We start from the raw sequence: 20,062 nt of genomic DNA, 5'->3' as shown, positions 1-20,062 counted from the left end.
GTTTTGAAGGGAAGAGTACTGAAGAATTTGTGGATACATTTTTAAACTACTACAGTCGTAATTCTCCTAAATGATATTATAGAATATAAGTCTTTTAAATTATTATGGTAGCCCTCCAGATACCTGACTGTAGTTATCATATATTAACACCTCTGGCTAAATAGCCTCAATTCTTTTAACTATTCCATGCATGACTTGCTATATACCCCCCTACTGTTCTCATGTAATGTGCCAATGAAGCTGAAACATGGTCCCTTGAATTGGGCATAAGACTCAAAATATGAATACAGAAGCCTATGTAATTGTTAGAGTTCATTAACTCATGCTTAGTACAGTGTTTGACACGTAGCAGGTATTCAATTAATGTTTACTACTTTTATTTAATTTGAGTTTGTTAAGTGAAATGAAATGCCTAACTCAATTTTTTAAAAATCCTTTGTCCAGCTACAATTCTCCCATACCATTCTTGGATTTTTCTGACCTAAACATGAAACTTTAATCCCTACTAAATGACATCTGCTGATCAAGATCGTTCTGAATTATGAGCCTGTCACTAGTATAAGCTATCTTCCCTAGATTTATGTGTTCCAAAAATGTACGTAGAAGTTATTGATTAAGTACTGCTTCTTCAGGCTACCGAGATATCATCTGTGTATACTTGCTCTGCCACCAGGGCTCCTGATTTCCTATCTCTCCTTCTCACTGGGCTCTGCATGCAATCAGCACTCCAAAAATGGCAAACGACCCATAACTAACTTGTTCTAACGGCAGTTAAGTCCGAGCCATCCTCCACAGATGTGGCTGTCTCTCAGGAAAGAACTTTAGAAAGGGAGATTCCACCACCTCCCACAGCCACCCATTTCCAGAGTTCACCATCTGGAGTTTAGGGAGAAAAGAGTGGGGAGAATAATTGGGGTGGAAAGCATTTATTCTTGGCCTTTTCCGCAGGGGACCAAAGTCTTTTTTGGGTATGAGTGGGTGGAGGGAGAGGTGGAGGTGGCGAAGGTGGGCCTCAACTGAAGTCTTAATGTCCAGCAGAGGTGGCCATTTTGAAAACCAATGTAGAGAGTGAAGAGTGGATGTATTCCACACAGATGTCAGTGTCTGGGGCCAATTAAGAGAGTGCGTTTGGATAAACCCAAAGATGTAAGGGCAGGAATCTGAGTTTTCTTTGGTCAAATCAGGCTTGGCAAAATTCTGGTCTTAGTTTATTTTTTATCTTGATCTGCTTTATTATTGTTTTAAATTATAGAAATGATATGTGCTTTTTTTACCGAGTCAGATAATTCAGAAGTGTGCAGAAATGTCAATATTCCCTCTGCTAGTCCGAACTCTGAAGTTACGATTTATGTTTCTTTGCATATTTATTTCTATGTATATATATATATACATATATATATACATACACACACAACATACATATGCATTAATAGGATTTTTAAAAATTACTTACAGCAGGCTGGGTCTTAAAATACATTTTACCCTCTTCCCCTCCTTCCCCTCCCTCCCCTCCTTCTTTTCTTTTTTCCTTCTCAACCCATCATGGATCTTTACAGGTCAATATAAATGACTCTTATTCATTATAATAGCACTATAGATGCAGCATAATTTGTCCAACTCTTCCTGTATATGTGGGCACTCAGGTTGTCTGTAGTTAGTTTTGCCACAACCAGCAAAGCTGCAATAAGCATCTTGTACAAATATTCTTAGCTACTGGTGCTTTTATCTCTATTGGATAGATTTCCCAAGGTGGGATTTTGGTTTTACTTGGTAGCATGTTTTACATTCTTTTATGCTGGTTATTGGTATAATAAACGATGTACTGTCCTCTCTCCCTTAAACCAAATCTCTAAGCCATTATTCTATTTTGTTTATGCAGTGGCCAATTTCTCAAAGTGGCAATGTGGCTGAAGGACAATCCAGGAAAATGCATCTACTCACTGTTAGAGTCAGGCTGTCGGGTGGGCTAATGTATATGGACCCAGTTTTAAAGTTGGTCTGTGTGTGTTGGTGAGTGTATGTGTAAATGTGAGTGTCTGTTGTGGTTTAAATGACTTAGCTGAAATGCAAGGAGTAAGCATATCTAAATATCATTTCATATTAAATAAAACAAGTGGAGTGCAATACCGAGGTGTGATATAGTACAGAGAGCATAGGATTTAAAGTCAGAAGACCTGGGTCTGCATTTCCTGGTTCTCTACTTACTGGCTATATTCTCTTAGAGTCGATATCTTCATAAGAGAAATGGGCATCATCACAGTGACCACCTTACAGGTTGTGAGAATTAAAAGAGAGATCACATTGTAAGCCATTCAGCTCTCCACATGTGATTTAAATGCAGTTAAGGCAATCAGAACACTCCAGGGGAAGATGCTTTCTTTTTAACACACAGTGAACACATAAAGTCAGAAAGGGGCCACAAGGACCTTAAGAGTCTTCCAGAAACTCAGGAGGGCAAATCCCAATGGCACCCAAAGACTGGAGAGGGGCTGGCTGGGTTGAGTGGAAGATATCAGAAGCTTACGATCAGTAGTGTATTTCAAAACAGCCATACACAAAAAGCTCCTCAAACATTTTCTGCATTTGAGGACCCAGACTTTACCTGGCTGACCAGGATTACTTTCTTTTGGAGATCTGTCTGGTTTTGATATTGGGTGTAAAGATTCTTTCTAATAGGTTAAAGCTGTAGGTTACAGTCCTAGACTAAGAAGCCAGGTGTACTTCTCAGGTATTTTCTTCTTTCACTAAGGCACCAACTCAGTGATGTGCCTGGGACTGTCCTCGATCCTGGGCACATTAGATAGCCTTCCTCTCTCTCCTGGATCACTTGATCTGGGGGAAGCCAGGTACCATGCCAGGAGGACACTCAAGCAGTGCTATGGAGAGATACACCTGGTGAAGAATTGAGGCCTCCTACATCTTGACCTTTATTCCTTTTTCTTTTTAACATCTTTATTGGAGTATAATTGCTTTACATTGTTGTGTTAGTTTTTGCTGTATAACAAAGTGAATCAGCTATGTATATACTTATATCCCCATATCCCCTCTCTCTTGCGTCTCCCTCCCACCCTCCCTATCCCACACCTCTAAGTGGTCACAAAGCACCAAGCTGATTTCGCTGTGCTATGCAGCTGCTTCCCACTAGCTATCTATTTTACATTTGGTAGTGCATATATGTCCATGCCACTCTCTCACTTTGCCCCAGCTTACCCTTCCCCCTCCCCATGTCCTTAAGTCCATTCTCTACATCTGCATCTTTATTCCTGTCCTGCCCCTAGGTTCTTCAGAACCATTTTTTTTTAGATTCCATATATATGTGTTAGCATACGGTATTGGTTTTTCTTTTTCTGACTTACTTCACTCTGTATGACAGACTCTAGGTCCATCCACCTCACTACAAATAACTCAATTTCGTTCCTTTTTATGGCTGGGTAACATTCCATTGTATATATGTGCCACATCTTCTTTATCCATTCATCTGTCGATGGACACTTAGGTTGCTTCTATGTCCTGGCTATTGTAAATAGACCTGCAATGAACATTGTGGTACATGACTCTTTTTTTTTTTTTTTTTTTTTTTTTTTTGCGGTACGCGGGACTCTCACTGCTGTGGCCTCTCCCGTTGTGGAGCACAGGCTCCGGACGTGCAGGCCCAGCGGCCATGGCTCACGGGTCCAGCCTCCCCGCGGCATGTGGGATCCTCCCGGACCAGGGCACGAACCCGCGTCCCCTGCATCAGCAGGCGGACTCTCAACCACTGCGCCACCAGGGAAGCCCCATGACTCTTTTTGAGTTATGGTTTTCTCAGGTTCTATCCCCAGTAGTGGGATTGCTGTTGACCTTTATTCCTGAATGGCTAAAATTATTTAAAGAAAGGAAAGTATGTCATGACCACAAAAGTTGCCCTCCATCCCTTACTCCCTGGGGGTTATTCTCGGTTCTTTAAGGCTGAGATTCTCAAACTTTGCTTTTATGGAATATTGATGTTCTATGAACTGGAACAAGGGGTCTTCCATTAAAATTGAATGAGCTGCTTTTCTCAAATATCAGAAAAGAAAAAATTAAAAAAGCAGTAGAAATTTATCAATTTTCAGTCCTCCATCCAAATATGACTTATCACTTTATCTCTTATCACTTATCTATAACCTTATGATTTTTAAATATACAATAAAATTATATTTTAAATTAAAATTTCTATGTGAATATCATAGTATGCCATAAAGGGCTATTACTTCCAATGGGTTTCATGATATAGAATAAAGTTTAGGACCGTTTTCAGAGGATTATCTTAATGGAATGTTATATAGGGACCCTTTAGAAAGTTATAGGAAGGGGGATCCTATGTCCCAGTTTTCCAGGGACGGTCCCTGGTAAGCCAGTGTCCCAGGGTCAGTCCAGTTAGTGTCCACTCCCACTATCAGAAGTGTTCTAGTTTAGATGATAAATTATATTTTCATCCTAGTTATGGGGGAGGGTCTTCCAGAAACCCAGTAGGAGGGAATTTTTTGTTGCTGTTTTGGGCTAACTTTTGCTAGATATATGCCAGGCATTGGTTTGACCACATTTTGTGTATTTTCTCAATTAACCCTTATGATCACTAGTAGGTGCTATTAGAGATAAAGAACCCAAGTCCCAGAAAGATTAAATAATTTGCCCACATTCAAAAAGCTACTAAGTGGCAGAGTCAGGATTAGAACGCACGTCTGGCAAACTCCAGAGCCTGTGCGCTTAACTGATGCATACTTGTCTTCATCCTCTCTATTAGCAAGTGGTCTGAGATGTCGGACTTAAGTCCCAGCTGCCTGAAATCCTTAAGAATTACAAGGAAGCGGATGAAACCTCAAGTGGCCAGTGGGGCTTCCTTCTGGGAGAGCTCTGTTCCTTGGGTAGGGAAAATGAGGTGTTTGTATTTATCTGATATTTCAGATAACCCCAAGGGATGCCCTGTCCATTCCTCATTAGTAGAACTGCCTGTTTACAGCCCGGCTGAGATTTTTTTTCCAAATTAAAGTATAACGAATTCGCTAAGACTTCATCCCACATAGCCCTGCCAGATGGGTGTTTTGGGGGCAGATAAAATGAAGAAGTATGAGTCCAGCGGCCTGCCCTAGGGTGAGAAGAGAAAAGAGCAGATCTGTGTGCGTCCTAGCAGCCGGCAGCTCTCCCTCTGCTGTGGCCTGTTCTGGGCCTGTGGGCCAAAGGAGCCTTGGAATTGCTTTAGACCTGCCTCTGTGCCTTTAGCTGTCCGGGTAAAAACATCACCTCTCTGGAGGCCTGAGCTGGAGCACAAACCCACGTATTGTCTGGCCCCTGGCAGGCTGGTCTGTGGAGGGGACACTCTAAGAGCTCTATTTTAATCTTTTGGAGCTGGGCCAGGGTAGGAATTCAGCTACCAGCGCAGGCTTCCCACCCCCATGCTCTCGCCCCGGCCCCCATACAGCCACCCCCTCCTCCTGGTTTCATTTGCTCTGACCTCCCATCATGAGAGGTGCTGGTGTTCTTTTTTCTCCCTTTCTCTTTTTTAAACTACCAGGACTCTTTCATTGATTTGACCTCCCAAAGTGAGGCAGACCAGGGCTGCTCAGTGGGCTACTCGGGGCTCAGAGCTGGCATGGAGCCAGCCCTTGGATCCTGAGATTTACCTCCAGATGTGTGTGCTTCTGTGCTTGTGTGGACGGGTGTGTTTGTGTTGTGTGTGTGTGTGTGTGTGTGTGTGTGTTGCGGGGGGGGGGATCTGAGCGTGTTGGTGCGTCTATGTGTGTTTTTGTATCTCTGTGACTGTTCTCTCCACGGGAAAAAGATGTATGGGGTGGAAAATTGAGGGGAAGAGCAGATGGCAGGGATAGGCAAAGGTGGCTCTAGTCCATAAGCCCCCTCTTCTCCCTCTGCCAACAGTCCTTCCCCAGTTGTCTCTCTAGGTGGGTCTTCGTGTCCCTCCCCTGAGTCACTTGGGTCCGTTTCTGGGTAGGAATGAATGAGTCTTGTAGTGAGGCCATGTGGCAGAGCCAGCATGGGACTCCTTGAATTCTAAGCTCGGCCACTTGCTGGCTGTGGGATATCAGGCACGCGATTCCCCTTTTTTTGAGCCTCAGTTTCCCAATCTGTAAAATGGGATGATAACACTACCAGCTTTCACATAAACTAGATGTTTCAATGACGCTCAAAAGGTGGCCCATAACATTAGCTCCTTCCCTGCCTACCTAGCCTTTCCCAGGAATAAGCCCTAAGGCAGCAGCAGGGCTTGGCCCCCTCACCCCAGTGAAGAGGCCCCTAGCTGGGAAGGCGGGGCTGTGTTCTTCCTGAAAGAGTGGGAGGGGGCAGAGGGTGTGGACCTCTTTCTCCCACTCGGAATCTCCCATCTTCTCTCAGCCCCATCCTTCTGGCCTCTGCCAATGATGTGCATTTTCCCCTCTGCACCGGCCTCCCAAACTGACTCATTACCTCGACAGGGTAGCAACTTCCAAAACAAAACTTTTTCAACCAAGGAAAATATAACTATGGAGAGGAAAACATTTCAATATCAGGCCTCCTGGGACCCGAGGAAATGTACTGAATGTCTGTCAGGGAATGATGCTGTCCTGACTTCACGGACTTTGCTGAGCGCAGCGGGAGAACAATGGCTGGCACCTGGCTCTGGCCAAGCCAAAGGGCCCAAGCGAGGACCAAGCTCATGCTCAAGTTGCCCCAGACTTGAAAGAATCAAATGTGTGTCCAACATCGTGCCTCAAAGCAGGCCCCATTGTGGTAGCGCAAACATCCCATATAAAGGGGGCCTGTGCTCTGTCCTATGCCAATCCCTCCGCTTCCCTTCCACCCCAAAGGAGATGCCTGCTGCAGCCTTGCTGTCTGGCAAAGGGCATGCTTGCTTCACTCCTGGATTCTGGGAAATGGCTATCGGAGTGCATTCCACACTTAATAATAGTGCCCCCCATGGTGGTGCAATGCCTTGACTCTTTCTAGGACACTCCAGGGAAGGGATGGTAGGACAGTGATTGGGCAGGATCTAAGAGAGCAGCTGGTGAGTGACGTGGATGCCAAGTCAGGATGCCAGGGAAGGTCCAAGGGCTATTCCAGACCCCATCCACTGTGATTCCACAATGGTCTGGATGGCCAGGGAGAGGGGAACTGAAATAGGTGGAACTGTTTTCTGAGAGAGACTGGGGTCAGAGTGAGGCAGAGGGAGGAATTTGGTGGGGGGGGGGGTATTGGAAAAGGATGCTGAGCATGGAGCTCTCAGTTGTTTTCCTTCTCCACTCTCCTTTAGCTACAAGAGACTCAAGGTCATGTTTACTTATCTTCCACCACCTGCCCTCCCCCAGAGAGCAATGGCAGCACAAAAAGTATCAACAAAACAGAAACGCTCTGAGAAGAATCCTGATGCATCTCTGGTACGTCCTCAATGTGAGTACTTTTGATTCATGAAATTTCAAAGCTGAAAAAGATCCCACACACTCGACAGATATCTTCATCTGTAAGTTCAGAGAGGAAAAGTGTCTGGCTTGTAGTCACAGAGTGCCCGACTCTGAGCTAGAACACGGCCTCCTGGGAAAGGGTCTGTGTGCTTTGCTGTCTGATTTAGCTTCACTTGTGGTCATTATCTGTGTGTATATAACGTCCCTTGTGTGTCTGTCTATGCAGGGTGTCTGTTCCAGAGAGAGAGAGAGCTTCCAGTGGCCAGTTCAGGCATTGTCCTTCCTTTCTCATAAGACCTAATTCAATGACATGTGGCACACTGGACAGTCAGGGGTCATGGACCCTAGATTTCACTTTATTGAGCCTCAAGCTCCTTATTTGCAAAACGGAGATAAAAATTCTTGCTCTGATCACCTCACAGGGCGGTTTGTCAAGTTCAAATAGGATGGTGCTTGTGAAAGTATTTTATACACATATAGGAGATCGCAGTTATCAAAAGCTTGATGGGGAAAATGGTGTGGGCAAAAGTGGCCTTTTGGGCCCTGGGACAGACTTTTGCAGGTTTTTTGCAGCTGGGATGGGAGACCTGCATATATCCATCTCTATGGTGCCCGAGCACTGGACGTGATGCTGGGCACACAGATCTAACGGTGGGCTGTCTGGAAGCGCACCTTTCTCCCCAGGCCGTTGGCTTCCTTCAGGGGGCTGACCTTAATCAAAGCACTCTGGTGATGGTGTGTGGGGTGGGTGGTGGAGTTTTTCAGGAAATCCTAAAGAAATACATTCAAGGCAGCCTGAGTGGAGCTTCTTCTGAGTCATCATAGAGAACCTCAGGCTGACAGGCATTTGGAAAGGTCCTTGAGTTCATTTCTTTGTGGAGAAGTTAAGCAAATTATGAAAATTAAGCTGATTTTCAGTGATCTCTTCATCAGCTTATCACCCGTTTAACAGGTCTTTGTCAGGAGCTATGAAATGTGTTGGGGAGATGCTGACCAAAAAACAGGCAATTGCCGAGGGGGAGGGATGGACTGGGAGTTTGGGACTAGCAGATGCAAACTATTCTATATAGAATGGATAAACAACAGGTCCTGTTGTATAGCACATGGAAGTATTTTCAATATCCTGTGATAAACCATAATGGAAAAAAAAAAAAAACCAAACAGGCAGTTGTTTTTGACTTAGAGCATCTGATCTAGCCTAGTGTACAGCTGGGGCCTAACTTCCTTTAGTCTGTATCTAATGCCAGTCCCTTCTGTGGCAAAATAACAATGCAGTGATTGACAGAGCAGGGATTATGACAGAACAAGGATTATTATTATTACTACTATTAGTCGTAGTAGTATTGACAGAACAAGGGACTTTATGCAGAGGTGAGCGTGCCATATGCTACCTGAAGAAGAAAGGCATTTTCACAGCCAAGGAATCATTGTAAAGATTTAACTTACTTGACAGATAATATTGGGCAAAAGAATTTCCTTCTGAGTGTTTTTCCCTGCCTTGTAGTCACTGTAAATCAATAAGAAACTCCTGGTTTAAGCTTGCCTAATTCCCTAACATGATTTTCAAACATTTTTATAGAGAAGAAGGAATTATTTCTTGCTGGCAGATGGAAATACTGCATATTGCTTGGCATACCTTATCAAAAGGGCTACCCAGTCAGTGAAGGCACACTCCTTACCTTGAATTTGAAAGGCCTGCTTTTACTCCATTCTGTCCCTCCCCCAACACCTCCCCGGGAGTGTTCATAGAAGAAAGGGGATATTAAAGAGCAATGTCATCTGTTTGGTTTGAAAAAGAAGGTAAACTTTTATTTAAAGACGGAATTAGGAAAAGAAAGTAATGGTTTGCTTAGAAAGATGACAATTTACATAGGGAAAATAGCACATTTGGTCAGGACAACAAAACGGCCTTCTGAGGCTGTCAGGAAAGCCCACCACAAACACGCCAATAAAGAGTTGAATTTGTGTGTGTGTTTGTGTGTGTGTGTATTTAAAAGAATTCTGTAAAACAGCATAAGACAAATACGTGGTCCAAAGCAGCATATTTCCTGTTCTTGGGAATTCAGGAGAACCTTTGTGCAAGCTCCTGGGATGGAAGCAATCTCTTTGTAGTACTCTCAAACACAGAAGAAACCTCAAGTCTCAGCCAGAAGGAGCAGCGATAAGGGAGGAGCTTTGCGGGTGTGGAAATAAAGGCATAGAGAAATAGAGATAGGACAGCACATGCAGAAATGCACTGAAGACATTTAAACACTCACGCAGTGGAGATGGGCAAAGGTTAAGGTGCCTCAACTCCTGGGTGCAATTTGGTGAGAGTATTTGCCATGGTAGTCTGCTGCTGTATTTTCAATACTTGGCATTAACCAATTATGCAAGAGAAATAACTCAAATGCTATCGATCAGTTGAGGGCCAACTGGTCAGAATTTTCCAATAATTGTCAAAACAATGCCCTATAACTCTTTCAATAGTAACTCTTTCAGTGTTTCAGCGAGAAGATTTTAAAAACTCAGACTGAAAAATTGTCTTCATTGAGACTTAGAAAAAGCATCAGGTAAGCCAAATACTGACAATTCTATTAGTTTATTATTTAATTGACATTCCTCCACACTGAAGACAAGGGCTTGGAAATTATCCTTTAAACAACAAAAGATCTTATGAAGAATCAAAAATATGTTTGACTTCTTCACCCTTGAACTAGATTTCAACAACATCAAGTTAGATCTAAAGTAAAAATATATTAGTACTATTTAATGCCTATGAAACAAAGTCATTCCCTCTGACAGGTAAGATTTCTTCTGTTGACAATTTTTCTTTCAAATACAATTAGGCATGTAGGAAATTATCAAAAATACTTGCCGTTAGAAAAATTGTCTTAATTCTTGTTAACCCCTGACCTCTTATAAATTGGTAGGCTCAAGAAGCATGCGTTTTACCAGTGCCGTTTTTGATTGAGGGTCCTGGCCATTTACAATGTCTGTTTAAAATGTTCAAAGAGTCTGCAAAAGTACATACTACAAAATACTATCGTTTCAAGATTGGAGGTCACATTTAACACACCACACATGATTCATCTGTACATTTACAGAGGTTTAAAGCACACGAAATTGTGCAGATAACAGACCGAAGTCTAAACTTTTACATGCACTCGGTTGCATACATAGCAATGAGATACAATCAATTCTGAACAAAAAACAACCAATAATCAGCTAAATTACTATGTACACATTAGGCAGGAAGCAATTAAACACTGCCTGATAGAATGTCAGTGAAATGACTTTTCCTATAAAACACCCCTACTCCCCCACCCCACACTTCTTTAAATTCTTTTTCCATCACAAATATTAAACTGATGCTGTGACCATATACGTGAGAATCCCCAAACGTCAGCCTTGTCACGGGGCAAGAAGCAACACAGCAACTCAAAGTGACTGAACACAACAATTTGCCAGTCTTGTCTTTTATAAATCAGCTACTGGATGGTGGTTACTGTGAACGCATAGTCAGACTTTCATGTCATGGAATGAAGGAAGAGGAACAAAGAGTATTAACTAATACCTTCTTAACATTTACCACTAAGTTAAATACTGGCTTTGCTAAAATAAAGAATGTATATAACTGGAGAGGAAAGACCCTAGGATAATATTTAAAACAAACAACAACAACCTCCTACTTCTTTTATCCAAACAGAATATTGTCACAGGTCCACCTGTCTGATTATTGAAGCAAAACCAGCTGTCCTTTTGAATAACAATTTTACAAATTCATTAGTAATGGAAGAAATAATTTTAAAAAATGTATAACTACTGTGTGCAGATGTGGTGGAAAAACCAGAGACCCGAAATATGGCAAAATCAATGCTTCATAAACAGTCAATAGATTTTTCTAAAAATACTTTTTGCTAATGGCAAAGTTCAACACCTCAGAAAAACTCTGAATTAAGATCTTAGAATAAGTTTCCAAGCTGTACAACATAGTTTCAAATACACTACCCTTGTTGTTTGTAAGGCAGCATTGAAGTTTAGCTTAACAGTCATAAGCCATGTGTTTGAACATCTTATGAAAGGTGACCAGCAAAGAAACAGGTTTTTTCCTTATTCACCCTACTACCTGTGAAGAGGTATCATTGCTTTCCAAATAGCTCCTTTACAAATTTCCTTAAAGGTAAAAAAAGAAAAAAACTTCATATTTGCTTAATTGAATCATCTTGAAAAATATTTAGACTTTATAAAGTGACAATGTAGCACTTTCAATTCGCTAAGAGTGCTCTCTTGTTAATCTATAACTACCCTCTCTAATTCGTATGTTATAGTTCAATAAACAATATTAAGAGATGCAAATTCTCTGCTGTAGCTCTGCTACATGCAAAGTTGAGAGAGCCATAGAATAATGGCATCATCTTTCCAACAAGTATCAATTTTAAAGAGCCAGTGAATTCTGTGTGCTGTTGACATAACTAGGGGACTGAAATGTACTGCAGACCCCTTAACAGCTTGAGTTGACAATTCTCCAAGAGAAAGGGAGTACATCTTGGTTGGAGCGTGATGAACAAAAGAGGGCCAAGGAGTTGAGGTTTTCTGGTGTGCCTACTTGTCTAAAATTGTTGTCTTCGAGGGAAGAACTCAGCATTCATCAGGGTGCACGTTCGTGTGGCAGGATAACAATGGATGAGAGGCCAGTCCTCTTTCCCACTTGTCTGGCATGATCTCCTGGCAAGGCTGGGGTAGGTGTTTGCCGGGTGGCTCCCGGACAAGGTCTTTTTAGGGGAGCACAACCAGGCTTCAGTCAGTGCTTTTCATAAAGTGCTTTGGGATCCTTCAGGAACGGGGGCTGGAGGAATATTATTACTAACTGGATTCAACTTTCAAATCAAATACAACCATTTTCTCCAGTGTAATTATTGCTTTGAACATTAGTGAATGTTCTTAAAATGGAATGGTTCTTATCTGAAGTAACCACTTCTTAAAATACCCACTCCCTAGGGTGAATGTTTTTGATGACTGTCTCCCGAGTACCCTTGCGAAGGAAGAGGATGTGATAGCCTTGTAAATGGTTGCCGAGCATATACATTGATGAATTGCATTTTCCAGGCTATCCTCTTTTATGAATAGATAGCAAGAGTGAAATCAAAGGTGCCTAGCCCAACATGCACTATGTTGGCCTGGCCGAGGCGACAGGCTCCTGCCTCTTCTAAGACATTGATAAGAAAATGTATGGTGATGACGGCTACACTCATAGCAGAATGTGAGCTCCTTGTGGCCCGGGAATCTGTTTCATACTTGATTCTTTTGTTCTCTGTGGGACTTGGAATAGAGACGGACATATGGGAGGACCTCAGTCAATGATATTTGAGGGTTTCACAAATGACGAGATAATACAGGTGAGAATTAAGCATGTCAGAAACACGGTGGAAAAGAAGACCTGAAACAGGAAAGTTTCCTCCAGAGGCTCCCCGGTTGGACTTAAAAAGAATGAAAGACAAAAGTCCATCATATCCAAAACAAAAAAAAACAAAGCCGATAAGACAAAGCAAAACAAACAAACAAAAAACCCTCAGATTTTGTAAAGTTTCTATAATGAGAAGACTGGAGAAATGAATAAAGGACTGTGATTTAGAGAAAACAATTCTCTCTCACAAGAATGTTTTAATTTAAACTAGGCTCACAAGAAGTTGCAAAGTGGAGGTATGGGTAGAGGGAAACTTCTTGAACAAATAGCGAATTATTGAGGATATAGCTTTCCTCAATTCCACCTTTCTATAGGAATATCGCTAGGAAAATGCATTTTCAAGTTGATTAAGTATGCCCACTGAAATCTAACGTTCATTATTCATTTCGTGGGCACGCATCTCTTTTCCTCATAGAAGGTGAAAAAATAACCCCATGTGCCTAATATAAATTAGTGGGTTTGAATTTAATGCCATTTTGCTTAATGAGTTATTATTTGGTCCAATGTGTCAAAACGTGCTGACCAAACGCAGGGTCAGAAGGATGGGTCAGTCTTTGCTTTTGCTGCCTGTCAAATGTCTTCCATCTAATTTAGTCACAGACTTCCTTCCTTGCCACCAGAAAGGTCATGATCAGGGAATCACTTGGTTTCTGAGTCCTTGACAATTTCAGCATCTCATCTCACAAACTCATTCAATATATATAACCTGTCTTATAATTAGAAGTAAGTAAGAAACTGAGTGGAGATGACTCTTATTTTCATTTTTAAATGGGAGTCGTATGGTAAGCAATTTTAAATGCATTTCTCCTGATTAGGTTTTAAATTAATTACAATTAATTAGCTTAGATATCTAGTATATGAAATTTGTAATTTCTGGCAACAGAGAGCTCTGTGGTATTGGAAATCTGTTAGGTAAAGGTTGAGAGAAGGATTTGAATTTGGAATTACCTGTAAACTAGGTAAGCAGCCTATAGAAAATCAAAAGTTGACTAGGTGTGTACCAATTCCCACCGGGACAGTCTGCTATAAAGGGAATGGTTGTGGATTCTGACCCAAACTCTGAGATTAAAACCAGCTCTGTGACCTTGAGTAAGTCACTTTATCTCTCTGGGCCTTAACTGCTTCATCTGTGAATGCAAGGACTTAGACTAATTTTAGGTTCTCTTCTAGACTAATTTTAGGTTCTCTTTTAGTTCTAACACTCCATACATATAGAATTCACTCAGAACAGAAGAAAATTGCATTTTAAAATCCTCCCAGGCATGGAAAAGGAGCTGCAGTGATTCTGATCGAGATTCTTCGGCTGGAGTGGGGGGTCGGGGCGGGGGGTCGGTTATTGAGTATAAAATCTCTTAAAAAAATAAAGACTGAGCTCTGGGCTTTAGTTTTCTAATGACCATAGGCCATGGGCCAAATCTGTACCTTCCCACCAGGGTAATTATTTATGTTTAAATCAAATGTTTTAAAAATGGAAGGAATCGGAATAACATTGTGAACAGGGGACTTTGTGTGAACTCCCATGAGGAGGACTGGTAGAACTGTGAGGACAGAGGTAGGGCCATAAAGAGCAATATTTAACTAAAATGCCTGTGAAGCAGAAAAGGACCATTTAGAATATCAGTGAACTGAATGGGTCTTGGCTCCAGGAAAGGAGAGAAGGCTCATGGCTGTTCTGAATATGCAGTGTGATTGCTCTTTGATTTGGTTTCTCCTTTGTGAGAAAGCCAGGTGGGAGGCAGTGAGACCAAAGCAAGATTTTCAGGTGTCTTTGAGCATAGCCTTGGAACCACAGGCAAGGCCTTCTAAGGAAAGATTTTCCCTGAGCTCAGTGGGCCAACTGATCTAGGGGCAAAACTGACTTTGGAAGGGTGGATTGAAAAGGGGAAGGCAGCAACCGAAGCTCTGGACGGTCTGTCCCATGACCTGTTACGTGGGGGAGAGTAGATGTGCCTGTGTCACCGAGAAAACTCCATCCCTGCCTGGCCACATCTGAAGGGCACTTTCTTGCTCAATTACAAATCTATCACCTAAGAATCTGCAGCAGATCCATTATCATTCACAGAGACACAGCCCCCACCATGGCTTTACTTATTTTAGGATTGGAAAGGAAACACAGTTTTGCACATGTCTCCCTCCCTCCCCTTATCTTGTGTGTAATTCAGGCTTTCACTTAACTCAGCCATCTCCTTGCACCCTGGAATAATACACGACCCATTTTCATGCTTGAATGGGAGCTGAGTGTACAGGAAGGGCTGCTTCCCGCCCTATTCTATCTTTGCAAGACAGAGCTAGAAGAGAAGCCTCCTCTACGTTTGTTTCTGGAGGTTTCCACACAGCACTAAGTGAAGAAAAGGCCTGTCCAAGGCCTACTTAACTAGATCAGTGCTGACCGATAAATTGGATTTGGTGAGCTGCTGAGAACGCTGCACTTTGGAACGACTTGGTTTAGCTGACGGGGAACCCAGGACAAGTCCACTGACCCTATTCCCTAGAGAGACAAACTGGGCTTCTTTCCCCAAACTCTTCTAAAGGTTTGGGATGGAGGGAAAAACAATGCTAATCTTATTTTCATCTATAGAATTCCTCCCTGTCAATCACAAATGCATGAAAGAGCCTAAGCTCAGGAGTCAGATTACATAACCAGTTGCAGAATTGAGGGTGGCTCTTTGGGTTGTCCTACCTCCGCCACAGGTGCCACCAATAGGATGGCATGTTTGAACCGTTGTGTCCAGGACTCCATGTTGACACAAAAGCTTTTCTATGCCCTTTATAGGCTGAACTGGGAATGACACTGGCAACTGTCGCCTCCACTCCAACTCTAAAAAAGAGGACCTTGAACCTGTAACCTTTGGGTTTTTAACATTCAAACCATTTAAAAATGGGTGGGGACATGGTGGGGTGGGGGCAGGCTGGGGGTAGGGTGATGGAAAATGCAGGGACGCACAGTGGAACTGTGGACAGCCAGTCGTGGACCTCCCTAAAGCATGCTGCTGAGTATTTCCGACACAGGGGAGGGGGTCGGGCCCTCTGGGTTCATCTCCGGGCCCGTGAGGCTGGGCAGACCCGAGGGGCCTCCGGCGGGCGGGCTCAAGGATTCCCAAGGCTTGGCGTCCATCAGGGCCGCGGGGTAGGGCTCCACGTAGATGCGGCGCACCGCAGGCCTGGGATCCTGGAGGCTGCCCTTCCGCTCCTCTGGGAGGCTGGCGGCGTGGGCCAGAGCCAGGCCCCGCGGCCCTTCTTGGGCAGGTGCCAGCCGCTCAGCTTCCCCGGGCTCCTGGCCCAGGCCGCAGGCCCGGGACAGCTGCTGCGTGTACACGCCCTCGGACAGCGACAGCGACTGCGTCTCGCTGTGCATGCGCAGCCAACGGTAGTGGCGGCTGAAGCCGCCATAGTGCGGGGACTTGGCCAGCTTCCGCTTTCCCAGGAAGCCCAGCGGCGGCCGCGCGCCCGGTGCTACTTTGGCGTGGTTCTTGGGCGCGGGGCCTGTGAGGGTCAGGCTGTGCAGGAGCTCGGTGCACGAGTGGTCGGCCTCGGGCCCCGGGCCGCGGCCCTGGGCATCCTGGCGTGGCCCCGACGGAGGCTTCGTGTCGTGCACCTGCAGGACGTCGGGGGCGCTTCCGCTCAGGCCACTTCGGGCCTGCTGGGCGATGTCGTGCGATGACAGGTAGACCAGGTCCAGCTCTCGGGGGCTCAGGGCGTCACTGGAGTCGTAGTCGCTGTCAGTGGGGAGGAAGACTTCGGAGCAGCCTTCTTCGTCAGAGCAGGGCTGTGAATCTGCAAAGCCAGCGACTGCTGTTAGAGATAAGAGAAACTCCTAGCCAGGGCTCAAGGAGGGTCCTGTGGTTGAGGCCCTCCCCCATCCCTCTTCCGTGCCTAGAAGGGCTTGCGCTTCGTTTAGTGGTCTGCTCTCATTTCTTGACATTTTAATAATTTTTGAACAAGGGGCCACACTTTTTCATTCGGCGTAGGGCCCTGTAAGTTCTTAGCTAAAAGGGAAAGGAAGGAGAGGAACTCGGACAGGACCAACCACCCTTTGCAGCAGCAGAGGGGAATGTGCCCTCCTTCCCCACATCTAATTTTACTGTTCACTGGGCTTGTGGAGAGAGGATGAAACAGGAACAAAGCTGGATGTCATTCATTTATTTGTTCCCTAGTTTTATTTCAGAGATGATTTTTACATTTGATAAAGTAGCAGGAACTTAAAAGGGGGAAGGAAGGAGAGGAGGCGTTATGGTGGTGGAAGTCAGGGAAACCTGGTTTCAAATCCTAGTTGTCCTCCAGATTGCTCTGTGATCTTGGGAAAGTTACTTAACTTCTCTGAGCTTCAGTTTTTTTATCTGCAAAATGGGGATGACAGTAGAACTTCTTACTTAGGGTGACTGTAAAAAAGAAATAAATGGTTTATATGTATAAATACTTACCACGTTGTCAGGTGTTTAAAACGAAAAAAAATTAAGGCCAAAGAAAAAAACAAAACATAAGTAAAATCAGAGGTGAAAATCAGCCTCAAAGGGCATATGACACCAATCATACTGAGCCACAAGTTAGTTTTGTAGATATTTGTCATTTAATGCACTAGTTGTTTATATCTTTTTCCCAATCAGGTTGTACATTTCTGTAGGGCAAAGACTGCCTTACAATCCTTTGAATTTCCCACAGAACTCAGTCCATAATAGGTACTTGGTAAATATATGCTCATTTTGAAAACATGAAAGTCCTCTTAAAAAGAACAAGAAATCTCTAAATTTGAGGCAATTCCATTCAAAAATCTCCACAGAATTTTCTTTTTTCTTTTTTAGTATTTATTTGGTTGCACAGGGTCTTAGTTGTGGCAGGTGGGCTCCTTAGTTGTGGCTTGCAAACTCTTAGTTGCGGCATACATGTGGGATCTAGTTACCTGACTAGGAATCGAACCCGGGCCTCCTGCATTGGGAACACGGAGTGTTATCTACTGTGCCACCAGGGAAGTCCCCACCATAGGGTTTTTAAATGGAATTTAGAAAATTGATTTTAAAATTTATCTGGAAAAGAAAATTTGTGAGAATAGCTAACTTTTTTTGAGGTACAGTAGGGAGGAGCCTGATTTATGAGGTATCAAAATATAGAGCTTTGGTAATTAAAACTTTGTAGTATTGGTGTACAGATGGACAGATGGATCTGTAGAACAGAAATATAAAGTCCAGGAACAGTCTTAATTCAGTGTGATAATTGAACATGTGGTAAAGATAGCATTTCAAAGTAGGGGAGTGAATAGATTATTCAGTATATAGTGTTGGGACAATTGGTTATCCCTTTAGTAAATTATTAGAGAAAGTCCTGCCTCATCTCAAATATAAAAATAAATTCCATGTAGTTTAAATATAACAAGCAAACTGTACAAGTATTAGAAGACAGTATGTTTGTAATTTTGGGTAGGAAGGTCTTTCTAAGCAAGGCAAAACCCCAGAAGTCAGAAAAGAAGTGACTGATAAATTTGACTACATTAAAGTTTAATACTTTGTAAAAACAAATGATCACATAAACAAAGTAAAAAGGTAAGTGGTCGATTGGAAGAAAATAGTAATAACATGTATAACAAAAGATTAATATACAGGATGTATATAGATCTCCTGTAAATCAGTAAGAAGACAATCTGAACAGGTAGAAGATAACCGACAATTCAAAGAATAATTAATACAAATGGCCAATAAGCATAATAAAGATATTCAACCTAGGTAGACTATAATTACTAATTAGGTAGTAATTTGGGAAATGCAAGTTGAAGCAAAAACAAGGCATTTTTTTGCCCATCAGATCTGCTGAAGATAAAAATGATAATCTCTTGTATTGGTGATGTGTGGGACATCAGGAACCCTCATATAATGGTGGTGGGAATAGAAACTGGTCTGGCTCTTTGGATAGCAGCTTGGTAGAATATATTAAAAATGTGCGTATCATTTGTCCCAGCAAGTCCTTTTTCAGATATCTATGTTTGAGAAATTGTCCCTATGTGTACATGGAGGCATTTACAAATTGTTCACTGTAACATGATTTATAAAACTAGAAATAATCTTGTGGCTGAGACTACTGTGAAAGGAAGACTTAGAGACACAGAAGCATTAAGAAAAGAAAAATAGTTTAAGAAAAGAAAAATACTTTACTTGGCAAAGTTCTGCAAGGGAGTCCAAATTCAGTGCTGGCTTGCTGATGAAAAAATACAACAGGTATTTAAAGTAAAAACCCACAGGGTTACAAGGTTATAGTTAGTCGTGCATGGTGGAAAATCAGTATGATTATCATAAGAATACTGTAAACTTAAGGGAAAAAAATTTTGTTAGGGAGTTAGTAATTTACACAAATGGGATTAAGGTTTCTTCTATTTTAGGGACTAGAACCAGATGTAATATATATATTTTTTGCTTGTTTGTTTATATCAGGGTCAGGGTATGAAGTGTTTCTTTTCCTCTTTTCTTTTTCCTGACTGTAGAAGATGACGTTTCTTACTCATTGGCAGGGAAAGATTTCAGTTTTGTTCTCTTGCTGCTGGCTTCTACCCAACATCCATTATCCTTTTTTAGTTACAAAATCTTAAATTTTGTATGAGACAGCAGTGCATTCATGTAAAAGACCACGTTTTTTTCAGCTTCCTTTGCAGCTAGGCATGGTCACATAACTAAATGCTGGCCAGTGAGATAGAACTGAAAGTATGGTATGAAACTTTTGGAAGGCTGCATTAGGGGAGCTGGCTTAGCTGGGAGATAGGCCATTTTGTTTTTCCTCTTTCCTTCCAATTGCCTGTAACAAGATGTGTTGGCTGGGCTCACAAGGCAACCTCGGAAAAGGAAGCCATGTGCTAGGATGGTGGAGCTGAAAAAGGGGGCATGGTATCTGAAGACGATGGAGTCCACATACTGTTGCTGAATTGTCTACCTCTGGGCTTCTTTCACATAAGAGCGAAATAAAATATCTTGTGTTAATGACACCCTTATTTAGGTTTTCTGTAACAAGGGTCCAGACTTAATCCTAACTGATAACAAGCCTAAGTGTTTATTATTAGGAGAATGGTTTAAAAATTTGGGCACATCCATACTATGGAATGTTATCCAGCAGCTACAAAGAATGAGATCAACCCTTATGTGGTTCTTTAAATAATGGCTATCAAAAAGGACTCCCTTTTTATTTTGGGGGTTTCTACTCATCTGTTCAAGGGTCTCCTCAAACAAAG

General features: G+C 42.7%; 1 protein-coding gene across 1 annotated transcript in view; it reads right to left on the bottom strand.

The window, feature by feature from the left end:
• Window positions 1–15,835: 15,835 nt before the first annotated feature.
• The window catches only part of ANKFN1 (ankyrin repeat and fibronectin type III domain containing 1), a 138,789-nt gene continuing 134,562 nt past the window's right edge, over window positions 15,836–20,062 (bottom strand). The window contains exon 17 of the mRNA XM_067715378.1: window positions 15,836–16,632. Coding sequence (XP_067571479.1) covers window positions 15,836–16,632 — 797 coding nt within the window. The remainder of the gene's footprint in view (window positions 16,633–20,062) is intronic.

The sequence above is a fragment of the Pseudorca crassidens genome, chromosome 19, assembly GCF_039906515.1.
Source record: "Pseudorca crassidens isolate mPseCra1 chromosome 19, mPseCra1.hap1, whole genome shotgun sequence".
NCBI lineage: Eukaryota > Metazoa > Chordata > Mammalia > Artiodactyla > Delphinidae > Pseudorca > Pseudorca crassidens.
Note: the sequence above shows the minus strand (reverse complement) of the source record. Positions and strands in the feature narration are given on the sequence as shown.